We start from the raw sequence: 19,640 nt of genomic DNA on the forward strand, positions 1-19,640 counted from the left end.
TTACAGACTCTGTAGCTTAAAGACTTACTTTGCTACCTCTCGGTTGTTGTTTTTGAAAACTTGAGTGAGAATCCATGACATTGAGTAAGTTTTGCTGATGGATTAGAGGTAGAAAACTATAAAATCGTTTGTTTTGCTTTTCTAATGAGTGCTCTTATTGTGCCTGGAATATATATGATCTTGCATATGGTCCATTGGGAAACCTGCATGTGAAACACTGTGTGGGCAAGTATTCATGATATAAAGGGGGGGAGGGGTAAGGAGTGGAAATAGGAGTCAGTGGACATATTCTGAACTTGCCATAGCCAGTCACTTGCCTTGTACCTTTGGGTAAGATCTTAGCCTCTCAAGAAACTGGATTAATTATATAATGCAGACCTGGTTCAGACGGCCAGCAGTGGCTACTTGGAAAACTGTGTTAAGGATTCTGGAGCTGCACCTGGGGTCAGAGTAAAAAAAAAAATGCTGGATTATAGAGAACTTTCTACAGGTTTGGCAGTGGGCAGACTTGATACTTGAACTAGGCAATTCATAGCATGTCCCTCTTTGTGTCTGATTTCTGTAATTCTAGGGTACTTCCTGCTTCTAGGTGGAAAATTGGCTTCCATAGAAAAATGTAGTTGTTAACAGAGCAAGAATTCTGGAGCCACACGATCTGGATTTGAATCCCAACTACCAGTTTTGTGACCTTGGGCACAATTTTCTGTGCCTTAGTTTATTCCTGAATGCAGGGACTTTGATCTCGTTTCTTCATCAAGGTGTCCCTGTGCACCCTGAATGCTACCCTGAGCACGGTAGGCAGGGGATAAACATTTGTCCAAGGAATAAATGAACCTTTCATAGATGGTGGCTAGAATTAGATGAGCTAATACGTATAAGGCATTTAATGGTGCCTGACACAGAGCATGCTCAGTAAGTTTCAGCCACGGTTACTATTTCATCATTTATTAGATATAAAGTGCAAGCTTTTTAAATGACTTAATTTGCATTTCATTTTCCTGTTCCCAATCCTAGAGCTCTGGTATGAGAAACTAAGGCCTAGATAGGTAAGAAATTAAGGGGCTAATTTATCAATAAATTCACAAAATTATCTTTACTTTGGCATTTAATATTTTGCTACTCCTGGGTTGTTACCAGAATATTCTGTTTGTAGATAAATGTTGCTACTGTGCAGTCTTCAAACGTGTACTCCAAATTTGTTACAGGTTGTACTGGCCCTTTCAACCTCTCCCACCCGCCCCACCATGCCCACAGATTATCTCAGTACCAGGGGTAGAAATGTCTGAAATGACCAGCTGGGCTCCTGAGTGCAGTTTGAGGCCAGTGAACTTAGCAAAGTTCTCTGGCCTGTACATGAGCAGTGCCTGTAACTTTGGCCTCATTAGCACCATGGTATCTGTGACTATTTAACTGGTCCAGACTCGTCAACATCAGATATTATTTCTTGTGTTTGTTCTTGTAATAAATCAAGCTGAAAGCCGATTCCAAGATGTATTAAAAGTCTTGAGAGAGTTTACCACTGTTGCAAAAGAGTTCAGTGTTTGGAATGTATGACTCCTGCAAAGAAAACCTAGCCAGCCCCAGGGAGTGATAAGAGAGCCCACTCTTGGAGCAGTTTTCCCTCTTCCTTGAAGACCCATCAGTCTCTCTGGGCCAGTCTGGTGGTCGGATTCTGTCTCCCAGGGCTGTCTCCACCATGTGCTTCCCCTCTGTTAGTCCCGTAGACAGATCATAGAGCAGCCATCATGGGGCGTTATCGGTGGAGAGAATGCCACAAATTGGCTTCAGACTTCGCTGGGACAGAGACCTTTTCTTCAGTCTCGGTATATAAAATGAATACAGGTAGCATGGAGCCTGGCACACAGTAAATTATGATTTTTTTTTTAAATGCATGCATACAGTTAGAGCTGCTCTCCTTGAAAGGGATGTCCAAGCCCCCAAGAGGTCCCTAAGGAAGAAGGCCAAGCTCCGAGGTCTCTGAGCTTCCATTTGAAGAATACTGGTGTTAGCCTAGGGACAGCCTTGACCTCTGCAGAGGTAACAGAGACATAGCTTGTTAGGTCTGAGCCAGGCTGGAACCCTTTCTCTATCTAATTTGGATAGATGGCTGGCTTGTCTTAGGGGGTTTGTGCACTTCTGTGGGTCCCTAATTGGGACTGCTAAGAAACCATTCATATACAGGAGGAGTCTGCCTCGTTAAATTACAGTACGAACAGTCCTGCCTGTACTTGTGTTCACCTATAAATAATCATTTGGAATATTTTGGAAGAATAAAATGATTATTCAGCTTTCCATGATTTGATTTATCCCCAGGCCCTAAATAGGAATGTGTACTTGTGCAGGACCATAAGCATGATTGTTTCAATAGGGTTGGGCTGCCGGCTGTCAGAAATACTCGTATCTCCAAATTCCTCTTATCTTCACTTTATTATTAAATCATTAAAAACCTACTTTCTTGGTTTATTTCTGTTTATTTATGAAATACTCAGCCTGGCTCACTTAACTGGTTTGTACATATATGCTTCCAATTGGTAAAATATATGTTTTATATTAAATATTTTATACAATATTTTATATTGGTTATATATAGTACTCCACAATGAATCCTTGAAATGGCAATTAAATTTAATATGATCTTGATGATCTGAGATAAGAGTGGTTAACCTAGCTTTCACCTTTTTTGTGGTGAGGAGGTAGGGAAGGCTTGCCCTGAGTATAGATTTTGTGAATTTATGTGGTCACGTATGTTGGTTTCCCTCTCTTTCTTATTAGAATCTACGTTCATGTTTCTACTTTCCACAGGAAACTCTAGATATCTCTTAAAAATCAAAACTCTTAACGACTGGTGTTGAGTCTTGAGTAATGAGTACGTGAGGGTGTGTGTGTGTGTGTGTGTGTGTGTGTGTGTGTGTTGTGTGTGTTGTGTGTACATGTGCAGAATTAGGAAGGTCTCTGAAGGGGGAGAAGCTCGCCCTCTGTGTTTGGGGGAGAAACTTCCAAGCAGAGGGTTAGCAAGTGCAAAGTGCCTGTGACAGGAAAAACTAGCCTGTCAGAGGGACAAGGTGGTTGTCTGGGAGAGGTAGGGTGGGTGACAAGGTCAGAGGGGTGGGAAGGCGCGGGTCAAAGGAGGCTTGCTCAGCCCGGCTCCTACCCACAGGACTTCAGATTCCAACCCAAGGGCTGAGATCCAGGACTTGTGATCGGTTTTCATGGGGATACATTTAATTTTTTGCTCAGTTCGGGGCTCATCTCTTTGAATTTCAGAACATATAAGATTATTAAATGATACATTTTTCCCTTTGAAATCACGCAAATTTTTACCTATTTGCTTCTTAAGACAGGAGACTCTCTCCGGAGATCGCAGCCATTTCTAGTTTCAAATTACACTTTCTCTTCACTAATTCTGATTCCTAGAAACTTGTGAACCACATCCAACTGCATTTCTTCCATAGTGTGCAGACTGCTTCCCCCACCCCTCCAGAATGAGGTGCAAAATGCTTTCTCTACCTTTACTAAGCCAAGAAAAAAGTAACAAACAAGCCTGTCTGCACAGAGGCTGATAGGTCTGACCTAGCTCGACTTGATGCCTCCTCTGATCCAAGCGGGGCTACCGGACAGCTTTCACTCAGTTTGGATGGGTGCATCGAGTTAAAACTGGTCCTGGGGAGCCCTGGAGTTTGGTTAGGGAGTGGAGAATAAACCTGAAGCTTGCATTTTCTGTCGCATCTGGATGCTTTTTGCTGTAGAATTGGGTGAGGAATCACATTTCACTTCTCTTGTCATAACAAGAGCTTATGCCCATTTCGCTGCTGGACTCAAGCATTGGAAATTTTGCAGGACGGACTATGTAAATCTGTCTCACGCAGTATTTATTTGTAACTCATTCTTACAGTCAGAGATGAGAAAGTGGTTCTTTTGGCGCTGAAACGTGTTGGGACCTTCATGTCTGGAAAGGAGGAGTTAGCCCTACAAGTCACCGTTCCTTCATCCCCCAAATAGTGCAGAGGGGGCTCGGGGACCCAGGGGCTCCCCTTCACCACCTGCTGGGCTGCCGTCCCCTTTCCCCTTCTAGTCCTGAACTCCGGACACAGAACCTCACTGGCTAGTTGGAAAAAACACATCACTAACAACGAAAGAAAATATTTACCTTTAGATAAGAAGCTTGCGAAGTTACTTAGGTTATTTGATGTTTGGCAAAATCCTGGAAAGCACTTGAAAGTGTTTCGGTGAACTTTCCAGATGTTCTTTTTCTTCAGCCTCTCAACAAAGCCAAGCATCTCGTTAATGGGCAAGGTGTTAAGTTTTCTTATTGTATTCTCCTACAAAGAGTTTCAGATTTTGCCCTTCTTAATGAATCACCTTACTCCCCGCCCCTCCCGCCCCACGCACTTTACTGTTTTGCCAACTACATTTTGTGACCCTGGTTCCATTAACCAGACCATTAAACACCTGTTTTACAAAGCCCGTTTTACAAAGCCAAAGAATATGCTTAGAAAGGGACACGTTGTTGAGGGAACCAGCCTTTTAAGTGGTGCTTTCAGTAATCCTGTGCTGGGAAGTAGAGACCCGGACCCGGTGTCTTCCTTCCAGACGAAGAGCCAATGGATGGGAACGGTTGTCCTGTTCGCTGTGGTTCCTTCAAGAGTGAGGACACGCAGACTCACACGTTCACGCCTGCCCCACGCACGTAACTGAGAGGGCCGGCCAAGGGTGGGGGGTTACACCGCACCCACGTAGGAGGAAGGGCTGCAGAATTCACAGCGTGGCTTTGGCCGTGGTGCGCACTGTCTTCTGCCCTTTGATCTGAGAACTCTTGTGTTTCAAGGACGTTAAGTCTACCACAGAGTCAGCTTTTGTGTGCCGTGTTCAACAGATACATTGAACCGTGGTGTTAGGTATTTAAAAGACATTTATTTTTTAACTTTTCATTCGTTCCTGATTTTCCCTTGTCCTATTTTAATACCTGGGAACCCTGTACTTCAGTTATTGTGGCAACGAGGGAAGAACATCATCATCTAGTACGATTTCCAGCGTGTCTGCTGATGTTTGTTTTAGATATATACGTACCCTTGCTTCCGTTCTCTTTACATGACACTTTTATCGTGATTATCATCTGTGTCCGCTGTAGTAAGGAGAAATAATCACACCGTGTAGAGGACCTCGTTGGCTACTGATTTTTTTTTTTTAACATGCGTCCAAAATGGCACATTTTGACTTATTTAGCAAACATTCTTAAATTTAGAGATGGCTCATTGAGTCTGTGTTAACGTAGGTTTCAAATCTTCACCCAGACAGGAAAGCGACTTGTGTGTGTGTGTGTGTGTGAACTTGAACCCTGATGATTTAAATGGGAGTTTCTCGGCATATGAATCAGTGATTTAACTGGCATATCAGAGAACCCTGGAAGAAGGAACATTTCATCCCCAAGTTCCCAGACCTTTTATCATGTGAAATCAAAAGTCTGGGGCCCGACAATGAAATCTTCTTTGTATCTGGGTTGAAAAGGCTTTAAGAGTTGAACTTAATGCTCTTTAGGGTGAGGCTGAGTTGTATAGGTGCCAAATAAATTTAAGAGCAAGCTCGTTGCCTTTGTTACTGCTAGTCAAGAGAGATTTACTACCTGAGATTATCACATTCCTGCCGTTACATCACCAGCTCCTATAAAGATTATTTTATCTATTAAAACTGAAGATCACAAACTTGGTGAGCACGGACACTGTGGTTTTGCTTGCGTCAACTTAGAGAGTGCCCAGTATACGGGTTTATCGACCTGCGTTCATGGTTTTATTGCACAGCGTGGTGTGGCTGGGATCCCGTGTCTGCACCAGTCAGGTATGCCTTCGGCAACTGCGCTGGGTGCCGGCTGTGTCCCAGACAGACCATCAGAAACCAGGAACTCACAGTCCGTTAAGCATCTGCCTTTGGCTCAGGTCATGATAGCAGGGTCCTGGGATCTAGCAGTCACCAAGACATGTCTCCTGCCCTCCCGATGGTGATGACCTGATGTGGGAGAAGTAAATCAACTATCAGCCTGGTTCTGTTACAACTAATGCCCTCAAAGTAGACCGGGTGTGTGGCTGGAGTTGCCTATGCAGGCTTCCCAGGGAAGTTCCTTTCAGGGGACGAGATACCTGACTTAGAGCCCTGAGTTGTCCAGGATCACCTTGCGGCGAAGGGAACATTCTGGGCGAAAGGAGAATGAAAAACGGAGTGTTACATGGAAGTGTCATTACTCAAAAATAAAAATAAAAAATAAATAAAAATAATCACCATAATAATAAAGTGTTGCTGCTCTGGGGTTCCTTGTCTCCTGCCACATTTGGAATGTGTAAGATTATACACCATGGAGTTTTCCAGCCGTTAACCTGGTAGAATTCTGTGTTTCCGAATCCCATTTGAAAGGCCGGATTTCAGTGAAGTAGTTTGAATCGTAAATTCGCCAGTGCAGTAGCAGTCTCTCTGTGTTGTCGTAGACAGGGCTGCGGGGGAGCACAAGACACCAGGGAAGGCCCTCACAGGCTGGTGTAGGACTTTCAGCAAATCTGTACCCTCTCTTTCACTCTGTCTCCTTGCTTTAAGCTGAAGAGAGCTTAAACCATAAAATTCTTGAAAGCGGGTGTGCCTGGCTGGCTCAGTCATTGAAGCCTCTGCCTTTGGCTCAGGTCATGATCTCAGTTCCCAGGGAATCAGGGATCTAGCCCCTGCCCCTCCAGTCCTACTCCCTGTTGAGCAGGGAGCCTGCTTCTCCCTCTTCCTCTGCCCTTCTCCCCTGCTTGTGCTCTCCTTCAAAAATAAATAAATAAAACCTTTAAAACAAATTCCTGAAAGCCTTTTTAGTGCTAAGGACTTAGTAGATCAGTGGGAAAGCTCAAGGCGAGAAGGAGTTGAATTTTAAAGCTCCAAGAGATGAACTGCGTTCAGCTTGTCTTTCCATAGATGTTTCAGATGCAGCCCATTTTGCTATTCTGGTGTCCCCTTGAGGAGCGCTGACTTTCAGAGAGAGGCTTTTGCTTTCCGAATCAGTCCTTTAACATGGACAGAGGAGCGAGTTAAATATCTGGCCGTGTTTTATCTTTATGGAAAACTGTGTCTGGAACTGTATATGTTCTCTTTCCTGACTGCAGCTTCTGAGGAAAAGGCATATCGGAAATGACATTGTGACCATTGTCTTCCAAGAGCCCGGAGCACTTCCTTTTACTCCGAGAAGCATCCGATCCCATTTCCAGCACGTCTTTGTCATCGTCAAAGTGCACAACCCGTGCACCGAGAACGTGTGTTACAGGTGAGCAAGCAGACCCCGGTCTTCCATTCCGTTGGCTGGATTTCAGCAGCACCCTGTCTCCTAAAATATCTTTGTTTTCCAATTATTCTCTCTAGCCCCATAATTATCCTTTTTTTGGTTCTTTTCCTAATTATATGTCCACTGTCTTCACTCAGGTGCCTTCTGTATGAAATAATTGCCTCCTTCCCATTTTGAGCAGCGAAATGCCTGGGCATTCAAAATTGTAGATTACAGGTTTCCTCAGTTTTCCCCTTAAAAACTGCATACAGCCACTGCTGGAACCAGAGCTTTGTTGATCCCAGCCTCCGAGGTGGCTGATGTGGCCATTTCAGCTCTTCCCAAGCGGAAGTAATGGTGGTAGTGGGAAAGCACTGCTTCTCATCCAAGATCTTGGAAACACTCCCTCCCTCGGGGCTCCCGGGACCAGAGTTGACGCTCGCATTGGTGATTTCCAAAGGCCGTGCGTGTGCCTCCGAATCCCGAGCCGCATGTTTCTGTTTCCTCTGCCCTCCCCTTTCGGGGGAGGTAGTTGCCCCTAGAAGATCTCGCCTTGTGGGGTAGAAGGGCGGGTGTCCGACCTGGGTTTAGAATCCCGCTGTGCTGTCCGCTGTGCTTTGTACAAGTTACTTTAATTTTGGAAACTTTCATTCATTCACTTAAAGTTGAGGATAAGAGTACCTACCTGAGCGTGTAGAATAAATAGCAGAAATTCTGTAGAACACCTGTTAGTGTTCCTGGCACTCCCCAAAAGTCATTTCCCTTTATCATCCTAAAACTGTAAGTGCTGTTTCAGCCGCCTTCTGGGCCAAGTGGGGCGCATGCATGTGCGCTGGGAGGGGACGGGGAGGACTGTAGGGCGTGCTCTCCTAAACACAGAGAAACTGGTCTGTGTGTTAGATGTTGCTGGTTTTATATCCCTGCCCCACGCCCAGCCCATCTCAAAGGAACACAGAGTCTATAAACTGGTCATTCTTAGCCCGAATGTCGCCTCACAGCTTGTTAAATGGGCTCATTCTCCGACCCTGCTGTGTGGTACGGTGATGTCACAGAAGTGAAATTGACCTGAGCATCTGTGTGATCCCTGAGTCACATCTTGGCGGAAGACCACTGGCCTGAATGCCCAGCACTTCCTTAAAAAATGCCGTTTATAACAAGTATGACGTCTCCTATCTCAAGCATAGGTTTAAAACAGATAATGTTGGTACAAACATGGTAAGTGGGATGATTCTTCTGAGATCTCACCCGATGAATGGTAATTATGGAGACTAATCTTAAATGAACCTTCATAATAGATGAGAAACGTAAGCCTAAGGCTTTATAGAATTTGGTGTTATTTTATTGGCTGCTGTTTTTAGGTCAAATCAAGTATTTTTAATTACTTTCCATTTTAGTTTATACTTCTGTCACGAGGCGGTTCGTGAGCACCAAAAATCTTTAAGTTAGCAGTAATGTCTGTTTTCATTTGTTTCAGGTTTTCAGATTTTAATAAAATGACTAGGGAGGGACGTTGAAACCAGTACTGGGCTAGATGTAGATCTTACTGATAATTAAAGCAGACTGTGGCCGGTTTCCTATGATAGAGGTTAGCATTGTGCAAGTCACCCAACTGTGGAATCGTTGGTTTTTAAGAAACCATGTGGGTATCACTTAATTACCATTTGCTAATGAGATTCAAGCATAAAGTGAGTAGAATGCCTCAAATTTTGAGAAGTGCCTCATACACATTCATACCGATCATGCTTAAAAACTTCATGAGTGTTCCTCCACGAGTCAGTACTAATCTTCTTGAATACTGTCGTCAAATCAATCCCCTAACATTTCACGAGGCCACATGAACTCTGTCCCATGGAATAACCTTACGGTGCTCACATTTTCCAAAATCCCCTTATAGGATTCTTTCATATGCTATTCCTCAAAACTCACCAGTGACAAAGTAAATTCATTAAAATAGTTTCCAAGGGAAGGGTAAAAAAACGGTCCAGGTCTCCTGACCCACAAATAACGTTGGGTGAAGATGGTCTCTACTGATAAAAACCGTCATGTCTGGCAACGCCAGAAACACAGAAAGGCATGTGCTTACCTTCCAGAGGTCATCTGAGGCACCTCCCATGGATGTAGCAGGGTTCCTAGGAAGTAAGGCTGGGTCTCTTGGAGCCTAGAGAGAGACGACGGGGCAGCATCCCAAGAGCTCCATGTACCATCATCGTAGTCTAAAGTCTTCAAAAAGCAAACTTAACTTTAATTTTATCAGCAAGAGCCGATGCAGAGCTAACCTTGAGGGACTGACGTGTTTGTATACTTTCCAAGACAAACTCTTCGCCACATGAATCCCGTGGTAAACGAATGCGTACACTGCTCGCTGTGTAGCTTGGTAGCTCGTCGAGTAAGAGTGAAACGGTATCTGTCCAAAGCAACGGGTTCCCTTTTCAAAAATTTAAAGCATAGTCCCTCCTGTCAAAAATTAGATGGTAGTGTTAAATCAATGACCAAAGCGGTGATTGTGATACTACTAATAATAGAGCAGTCTGCATCATAATAGCTTTGCCTGCAATATTTGGTTTCATGCTCACCGTGGCCTTTTGAGAATGGCACGGTCTAACCTCCATGCTGTGGATGAGGAAACTGAGGCATGGAGGGATGAGTCACCAGCTCAGAGCCTCTAGGCAAGCTGTGGGGCATCTGCCCACCACCATTCTGCTTTCCCAGAACCCTTTCACTTGCGTATCCAGGAATGCTCACTTTCGTGTTGTTCCTTTCCGGGGGGGTAGGGGGGGGGGGGTCTTACATTTAGCTATGCCATCAAGTTACTTGGCTAAAATAAGAAATTCTGAGAGGCACCTAGGTGGCCCAGTTTGGTTAAGTGTCCAGCTGTTGATTTCAGCTCAGGTCATGGTCTCAGGGTGGTGAGATCAAGCCCCCGCATCAGGCTCTGTGCTCTGCAGGAAGTCTGCATGAGATTCTCTCTCTTCACCTCTCCTCCCGCCTCCCCTTGTCCCCGCATGCACGCACTCTGTCTCTCTCTCTCTCATATAAATAAATAAAATCTTAAAAAAAGAAAGAAAGAAAGAAAATTCTGAAACACTTTCTTGTTTCAGCCCATTGGAAATCATCTAAATCTGGCCAAGGACATTCCTCTGACCTCAGTTCTGTTTGAAAGAATTCTATAAACTTCGGTACCAGCAATCTCTAATTGATCTCCATTCCATAATACCATTAGTAATTCTTTTTTTTTTTTTTTTTTTAAAGATTTTATTTATTTATTTTACAGAGAGAAATCACAAATAGATGGAGAGGCAGGCAGAGAGGGAGAGAGAGAGGGAAGCAGGCTCCCTGCTGAGCAGAGAGCCCGATGCGGGGCTCGATCCCAGGACCCTGAGATCATGACCTGAGCCAAAGGCAGCGGCCCAACCCACTGAGCCACCCAGGCGCCCCCCATTAGTAATTCTTGAGTAGTGAGACCTCAATTCTGGCTGCTTTTCTTGTACAGCTTGGATCTGAGATACACAGGATTCCAGCTGATCGAGTTGTTAATATGCTGTGCATGGTGGAAGGAACTTCCCGTTAGATATTAGGGTCAATAATATGGGACAAAATCAATTGCCCTTTTATAAGATACTGCCCTCTAACCCCTGCAGAGCTCCTCAGTAAGCGCTTTTGGGGAACATATTTAGATAAAAAGTTTTCCCTGAGGCTTTGGCTTAAGTGTGTGCACCCTGCAGCCAGAGTAGCTTGAGATCCACAGAGCTAAGTACAAAAAAAATCATCCTACAAGGTGTCACGTGAGAGTGGACCTCCCGGGCCTTCTGTGGGTAAAATTCTTCCAGAAATCTGTAATCATTACTGGAAGGAGAAAAAAAAAAAATTAGGGGATGTGATCACGTGAGTTTCCTGGGATGGCCGGTCCCAGTGCGGAGATCGGCCACGTGATTCCACTGACTGGTTTAGAGGAGAAGCAACAAGGTGTGGTCAGCCTCATCGCAGGGCCAGCTAGCTTTGTGACGGCTCTCTGAGAGTTAAAACCTGAGGACCAGTTAATTCCTACGCAGTCTGGAATGTCCGCTCTAAGGCTAGTCGTGGAGGGTGGCGGGGGAGATGAGTCCGCTATGAGGTTGGTCCCGAAGACATGTCAGCCTCTGTAGCACTTCCACCACCTTCCTTTGAGAACACGAGTTGAGTCTGCCCCATCATTGTCTGGTTTCATGCACGCGCGGCCGTCCCTGGATGGATTAGGTTCCTCTGTCCCAAAGGGAATCCTACAAGGTGTCACGTGAGAGTGGGGAATCCCCTGCCGCCAGTCTTCCATCCACAGCCCGGCTCCCCGGAAGTGACTCGCTCTTCTGCGGAGTGTGCGGATGAAAGCAAAGGTGAGAGAGAGCCGGAGACTGTGATCTTTTTAAGAGTCTAACCAGCCACTTTCCAGACACCCAGCAGCACAGATCTGGACAGAATTCTTTCTTCCCTCAGTTCGCCGCGTTCCAGGATTTCGGCGATGGCGACGACGAATCCCGGATTGCTTCCTTTGTTTACTGCAACACAGGGAGCATCTGCCCGGGCAGACGTGGCATTAGTATTGCTTCTCGGTTTCTCCATAGCTGCCCTGTCGTTGGGCAGTAGATGCTGTCGTTGCTCTGGGATTCGTTGTTCCCTCAGTCCAGTCCTTCGTCGATGACCATTAATTCAGTCTTTGTAGTTGGTCTCATCCCAAGACGGGTTTGACACATTCTGCCTGATGTCGGGGAGCATCACTGTCGGTTTGGACACATTAAGGTGGTTGTTACTGTCACTCCACACTTGATCTTCTTGGTCCTTGCAATCTCTTAAAATTTTACCCCTATAAAACTTTCACGGACATTTTCCAAATGTGACCAAGTGAGCATTTCCTACAAAAATGGGACACCTAAAACTTTTGACCCTGTGAAGTGTGATCATGGTGTCCACTACCCGTGAGATCCCAAGCAGCCATGTGGGGCTCATGACCTCATTTCTGTTGGAAGCATCAGTGTCTTTCCCAGTGATGACCAGCTGCAGAGTTAGAGCACCAGCCCATCTGAGTTAGAAAAACAAACACACAAACCCTGGGCATCCAGAAGTTAGTATATAACAGAAAGCTACAAAACAGATAGCCTAAGTTGAGAGTATTGTCATGTTTACTGAAGGTAAATATTACAGTATTAACACTCATCTTGTTTCCTTTTTCTTTTTCTTCCCTTTCTCAGTGTTGGAGTTTCTAGATCAAAAGATGTGCCACCGTTTGGTCCACCAATTCCCAAAGGAGTAACTTTTCCAAAGTCAGCTGTTTTTCGGGACTTCCTTTTAGCCAAAGTGATCAATGCAGAAAACGCAGCCCATAAGTCAGAAAAGTTCCGAGCGATGGCCACTCGAACGAGGCAAGAGTACTTGAAGGATCTGGCGGAGAACTTTGTGACGACCGCTACTGTGGACACGTCTGTGAAATTCAGCTTCATTACACTGGGCGCAAAGAAAAAGGAGAAAGTGAAGCCAAGGAAGGATGCCCATTTGTTCAGCGTCGGAGCAATCATGTGGCACGTCATAGCTCGGGACTTCGGCCAGTCTGCTGACATCGAATGTCTTCTTGGGATTTCCAATGAGTTCATAATGTTGATTGAAAAGGACTCCAAGAACGTTGTATTTAACTGTTCCTGCAGGGACGTCATCGGGTGGACATCGGGATTAATGAGCATCAAAGTGTTCTACGAGCGGGGGGAATGTATTCTTCTGTCCTCCGTGGACAACTGTGCTGAAGACGTCAGGGAAATCGTCCAGCGATTAGGAGTGAGTACAGGTTCTGTGTTCCTACCATCTTTAGGTCTTCGATCCCAGATTTATGATGGCTTCCACTCTGGAAAATCCGCCATGATTGTGGCAGCTAGGGAATGCATTCCTGTTTTGTATGGTTCTAGGGCTTAACTCTAAATGCTGTGTCCTTTTGAGCAGTTGCTAAATATGTGAGTGGTGGAGACGCACCCATTACAGCGTGTTTGGAAAGGAAATGTTAAGCCAACTTCCGAAAGGGAACATCAGGATGTATTTTTATGGTATCTGAAAGAAAAAAAATAGAGAATTGTCTAGATATTGTGTGTTTGTATAGAGACGGGCATGACCAGATCCTCTCAGTGGGAGACCAGCAGGCACACAGTTACTGTTGACCCTACGAATGACCGTGCCTTCTTTGCAACTTTCATTCTGTGTGTTTTTCTTTAGTGTTTTAGTGTTTTTCTTTAGTGTTTTTAGCAGGTGTTTTTCTTTAGTCTGCCAGATTAAATATGTGATTATTCTCCAGCCACAGTTTCTTAAGGAGGTTTTATAGAATTACCCGTTAAGTTAGACTTTAAAAAAATTGGTCCTGAAAGAGATTTTTTTCAATGTTATTTTTAGTACATAACCCCTAAATGATGTCCACAGAGTATAACAGTTAATATTTCTTCTCCTGATTTTCACACAGAAAGATCCAGATTTCAGTTCGAGTCTGTCAAACCCATAATAGGAATAAATCAGATATAGTATAAGAACCCAAACATGCTGAGACAAAAGAATTTCTCATGTTTAAATCTTATCCCCAGGGGATGTATATTTCAGTGTTTAGAAAAGATTTAGTCAATTACAGATCATGAAAAAAGGAGGATTTTTACCCATTTCCTGTCCCCTTTCCTCCCACCAAATATAAATCTCCCCTTTGTTATTCAAGACCATGTATTAGAGACAATACAATCAAGTCAGTGTCTGCTAGCCTTGGAGAAATAATTTAATTATTTGTAGAAGCTATTTACAGGAACAGACCTCAGTGCATTCAACAGTATTATCGGGTATACGGGCACAAACAGAGATGTGATTTGGGGATGATTCAGTACATGATTAGTTTATGTGTCTGGAGAACCGAGTTATCCTTGTGGGTCTTGAGATGTACTGTGCTTTCAGTGATACCGGAAATAGTTCTTTTTAGGAGATCCACTGAGTCATCAAAGTCTGTGCTCCTGAAAATATAACACAAACAAACACCATTTCCCCAACCACCAAAATGCACATTTCGTAGGTCCTTCCCCATTCGCTATTTTGTGGACCCCATTCTGCCGTGTTTCTAGAAGAGCAGTCGTGTGGCTAATGTGACAGCAGTGCCTGCTGTCCAGAACGTGTTTGAGGAAATACATTGTGTGTCTAGGATGACTTGCAGCAGGAGATTTTGGAAACAAACCATCCCACAGACAGTGGAGGGATTGGAACATGAGGTTAGTATAGATGTGGAGGCAAGAGGATCCCGTCTTCGTAGTGCAGATATGGGGAACGAGTGCTGGCTGGCGGGTGGTAGATTCGGTGTGCGTTTTATCGTGGTGGAAACTAAAATTAAAGGTGCCCATTATGCAGGTGCAGACCCAGGAAGGAATGAGAGCCGACACCTAAGTGGGGATAGGCAGGGCCAGCTGCAGTCGTGTGCAACCCATGACCCGCCCTCAGGGGGGCCCGCTCTTGGAAGAGCCGGTTCTTGCTTGAGTGCTCTGCTGTTGCCAGTTTTAAATAGTGTTGGACCCTGAACTGGGCCCCACCGATTATGTGGGCAGTCTTGGGTAGGTACATGGATAGGAAGCCACCATTTTCCTGTGGTGATTGAGTCCATTGTAAGTATGTAAGGAACTCCAGTTCTCTTACCCTTTAGAAAGGTGAAGAAGCAAGGAACAGAAGGGAGGAAGAAATGGCAAATGGTGAAAGTGTGGCCGGTAGCAGGCTGTTGGAAGAAATAAGAAAAAAACACAAAGGTCCCTGGAAGGGCTTAACTGTTCACTCCTCAGTCTGATGTGTGGATGCTCAATTTCACCTGAAAATTGCACTGTCGCACATACGTAGACTTTTGGTAGGAAAGCGTCATTGAAACAAAGTTGAAAAAGAAGTGAAGGAAAATTTTATTCAGGGTGTGTCCTTCTCTGATAATTTCCAGTTAGTTCAGTTCATAACTTTGCAAGCTTCAGTCTTTCAAAACCTGACCGCGAAGACCAGCAATGCCTTGCCCTGTTTTCCTGAGCCCCCAGCTGTCCTGAGGATCTGTGGGAAGCCGATGGGTGTGTCCCCGTGCGGGTAACCATGGAAACAGACACAGCGGACATGCACCTAACCAGCCCAGTCCCACAGCTGTGCTTGCACTCATAGGTCTCACTGAACAGGAATCTGGGTATTCAGAGTGTGTTTCCTGGAAATAGAGCATTTATTAAACTGCAACTTTATGCATGAGCTCTGGGATTTGGGGGGTATGGGTATGATACATCCCGACTTTAGATTTCCCACAAATAAGCAATGCCGTCATCATCGAGTAACATTTAATGAGCCTGTGTTTTTCTGTCCGTGTGTGTACGTTACTCTCCGTGGGCACTTTTGAGGGTGGCATTAAGTAACGATCGGGGTCTCAGAGCATGGCGTGGGAAGCCAACCACCTGGCTTCCACATTCCTTTTCATGGCACTGCTGCACACTCACACTCTCCAGGAAGGTCAGAGCACTGAAGCCATCACTGCTTGGGGTTGTCCTTGGCCCCCAGAAGGTGGACCCCATGAAGGAGAGGTGGCCCGCAGGTGTGGTGGCTGGGTGAGAGGGTCTCTGCTCCCTACCAGAGCGCCATCCTGCACAGTGCCCTTGTCAGGGGATGCCAAGGAGTCTGGTGGGCCTGCCCACCTTGGAACTTAATGGTCCTCACCACACAGGCAAGCAGGGGCAACTCGCCCCCACAAGGGGGCTTCCCGGAGGACAGAGCGGGCCATCTGGTGTAGGGAGCACTTGAACACATTCCCTAACATCCTGACTTCTGAGGCTGCCCTCCTGGGAGCAGCCCTCTGTGTGTTCGCTGGGAAGGGACTGGGGCCGTTGTAGAAGTTGGATGGAATTGTCTGAGTAGCTTTTAATGTTTAGTGGGTGAAACTGTCATCGTTTCAAAGGCCTACATTTTGCTGTCACCACGGTCCATCTGGAGCAGTGGGTTTATGTGCTTCGGAGCCAAGCCCGCTGACATGGTGGAGGGGAGGAGGGAGTTACCAGAGCCCGTCTGATGCTCACGAGCTCCGGGGTCAGTGTCTTCTAAGAAAAAGCAGGATGCCTGTATCAGGAGTATTTGTGCCTTTGAAGAGTAAAGCCGCTGTTTTGTGTCCACTGTTCTCTCTGCATCCGATGCCACGGCTGCTTATGGTGAACTCAGCATTGCGATGTCCTTAGCGTGTCACCTGGGCCATTGGAGGGCAGGGCTGGGAGGCCCGTGCATGCACCCTGACCTGGTGGGGGCAGCGGGGAGGGGGGTGCCCCACAGCAACGTCTCACAGTCTCCCCCTCCGTCCCCCGCTCAGATAGTGACCCGAGGCTGCGAGACCGTGGAAATGACCCTGAGGAGGAACGGGCTGGGCCAGCTTGGCTTCCACGTGAATTTCGAAGGAATCGTTGCAGACGTGGAACCTTTCGGCTTCGCCTGGAAGGCCGGCCTTCGCCAAGGGAGCCGCCTCGTGGAGATCTGCAAGGTGGCCGTGGCCACTCTGACCCACGAGCAGATGATTGACCTGCTCCGGACCTCCGTGACCGTGAAGGTGGTCATCATCCAGCCCCACGACGATGGCTCACCCCGGAGGTAAGGCCTGCGAGGCCCGAGGCAGGGCTGACCCCTCATTGGCTTTTGTAGTGGGCGCTGTCCCTGCCGCCCTGCAGGATCCGCAGAAGGGGTAGTTGGGTGCATCTCGGGCCAAAGGCATGGACCCATCAAGCATTAGAACAATTGAAAAAGAGCTTTAAAAAAGTTAGTAGCATGTAACAAAAGAGCAACTCTAATTTTCTAAGCCATTTCCAGGGACATTGCCCACATGCAGGCTGAGATATTAACAGAGGAGCAGAGCACCTGCTCAATGCCCTGGGGCCCCTGAGAGCCCACATCTGAGAAGAAATGGTTTATCATTGCTCAGCCCTTAGCAGGTGTCACTAGAATTCCCTTCTGTGACGTGAAGTCATCGATGCTCAACCAGGTATGTAAGCGATCAGGCCTGCAGGTCTGGAGGAGGGATGGACACGAGGCCGACTCTGTGAAGGGACAGCGGCTCCATTCTAGGTGAACTGGCTCGGGACCTTGTCTGGAAGCTCAGAGCTGGGTGGTGGAGAGTGGGAAGAGAATGGGATTGGTAGGTGAGAGTGTTCCGTTGTTAGTAGAAAATAATCAAGCTCAACATCCCGAAGATACTAGGTGCAGAGGGGAAAGAAGGCTAATTCGGAACAAGCCATCTGTGTGGGCAGAGGCCACCGTTGTGGCTGGAGCAACTGCTAGTGTAGCTGTGAGACTTTCTCTCCAGCTCCAAGGGCCTTTCTGCAGGCCACCCTACAGGCTCTGGCCTTTGAGAGATAAGGCAGGCTTGGAGTCCAGGCCTTGGCTGTGTGATCTCGGGTCCTGTGCATGCTCTCTCTAACCCTTGTTGGCTGTCCCTAAGATGGGGATTATAATGTCTACTCTCACGAAGATTAAATAAGAAGGATACACTTAAAACATGTAGCACCTTCTGGCATAATCAGTACCCCACGCATTTTAGTTAATTTAAAAACTTGAGGATGTTCATGTGAGTTTTTCCATGCTCTAAAAGAAATTCTTACCATTCCAAGATCGCAAGATGACCGTGCCCACTTTCTAGACGTACTTCTGTGGTCACTGAGGTCATTCCTTGTACTTTTTCTCCTGACTTCATCCTCTGAACCAGCAATGTCCAGCTACAGTTCCCACAGTGACCACGGTCCACAACTGTGGCATCTGAAACAGCAGCCGCTGGACACACACAATGGCCACACGCTTGAGCCGTGGCTTGTGTTACCGAGAAAGCGCATTTTTCATTTCAATTAGTTAATTAAGATTTCCATAGCCACACGTGGCTGGTGGCTACCGTTGATTGGCCAGAACAGCTCTAAACCATGACATTTTTTTAGAAAACAGACCAGAGGGATACCACCTTGCTCCCTAGCTAACGCAGAATATCACCAAAGTCCGTCTCTGTTCGATTTCTTACCACTCGCCGCCTGCGGGACTTTCTGTGGCCTCGTTTCCTGTATCTGCCCAGTAGGTTTACAAAATACAGGTTGAATGTATACAGGTTGAACTTCTTGAGAGTAGCAGCCGCGTGTTGTGGGAAATATCTGGGACGTTTCTCATTGCCTTACCAGGTTCTGTCCCGTCCAGTCTGTTTGCTTTCCAAAAATCCCACCAATCACACACAGAGATACAAGGGCAAAGAAATCGAAGACAGAAACTATTTTCTTAAAAACAAGACTTTGAAATAACCAAAGGCAAGTCCTTTAGACCTTTGAAGCCACAATATTGTGTAAGTAAGTGTTTTAAAATAAATTTTAAGTCAGTTCTGAGAAGTTTTCCCATGTAGTAAGAGTTTTTCTACCTTTGGTGGAAATAGAGTTTATAAATCTAGTGAGTATCTGTCTTAGAGCTTGATTACTGCTGTGGAGTTAAACAAAAAAGGTTACTGCATTCTCCTTTTGAGTTAAAGAATGACATTTCTCGCCCATTTATAATTCTGGCCTACTGTTGTTCAGTAGAAATTTCTTTTTTTAGGCTTCTTAAGAGATCTGGTTAAAAAAGATGTTAAAATTATTATGGTTAGTATTTAAAACATATGATTTAGAAGAATACAGTTTCCTGAGAAATACTGGATTGTTTTTTAGCTCAAACACACACACACTACCGTTTAAAAGTTCGGGCTGTTACTTTTCTATCCAGGGAGGCGTTATCTGCCTTGGTCTGCGCATAACAGATTCTTTCTTTGTTTTAAATGCAAATGTTCTTATCGAAGCTGTTCAAGATATTTACAGATTTTATCTTTGTTTCCTCAGAGTCTCATTAATGTCACTCCCTGAAGATACAGATTTCTCTCCTGATTAATCTGGATTAACAGTCCTCTGTACTTTGACCTTAGCCGGGATCAGAATTCGTGGTTTGCTTGGTAGTGACACTCCCCTTTTCTGCATGTCACAAAGGTTTCAGGCCTCGCCTATATCATTAGCGCCTGGGTGGCTCAGTGGGTTAAGCCGCTGCCTTCAGCTCAGGTCATGATCTCAGAGTCCTGGGATCGAGTCCCGCATCGGGCTCTCTGCTCAGCAGAGAGCCTGCTTCCCTCTCTCTCTCTCTGCCTGCCTCTCCATCTACTTGTGATTTCTCTCTGTCAAATAAATAAATAAAATCTTTAAAAGAAAAAAAAATAAAGTAAAATCCCTCCCACTCAGTCTTCCCGTTTGGTGGGAATTTGCATCTGTAAATTTTTAAATCCATATTTCTGTGAGCTTGGGGTTCGGGCTCTGCCTGCAACTCTCTGTCTGGGCTCCTGATAAAAGTA

General features: G+C 45.7%; 1 protein-coding gene across 9 annotated transcripts in view; it reads left to right on the top strand.

Annotated features, from left to right (window-relative positions):
- SIPA1L2 (signal induced proliferation associated 1 like 2) overlaps positions 1–19,640 on the top strand; it is a 212,770-nt gene that overhangs the window by 140,787 nt on the left and 52,343 nt on the right. For all 9 annotated transcript variants that reach the window (XM_059170444.1, XM_059170443.1, XM_059170449.1 and 6 more), the window contains 3 exons: positions 7,125–7,282; positions 12,499–13,075; positions 16,620–16,894. In XM_059170444.1, coding sequence (XP_059026427.1) covers positions 7,125–7,282; positions 12,499–13,075; positions 16,620–16,894 — 1,010 coding nt within the window. The remainder of the gene's footprint in view (positions 1–7,124; positions 7,283–12,498; positions 13,076–16,619; positions 16,895–19,640) is intronic.

Source organism: Mustela lutreola, chromosome 4 (genome assembly GCF_030435805.1).
Source record: "Mustela lutreola isolate mMusLut2 chromosome 4, mMusLut2.pri, whole genome shotgun sequence".
NCBI lineage: Eukaryota > Metazoa > Chordata > Mammalia > Carnivora > Mustelidae > Mustela > Mustela lutreola.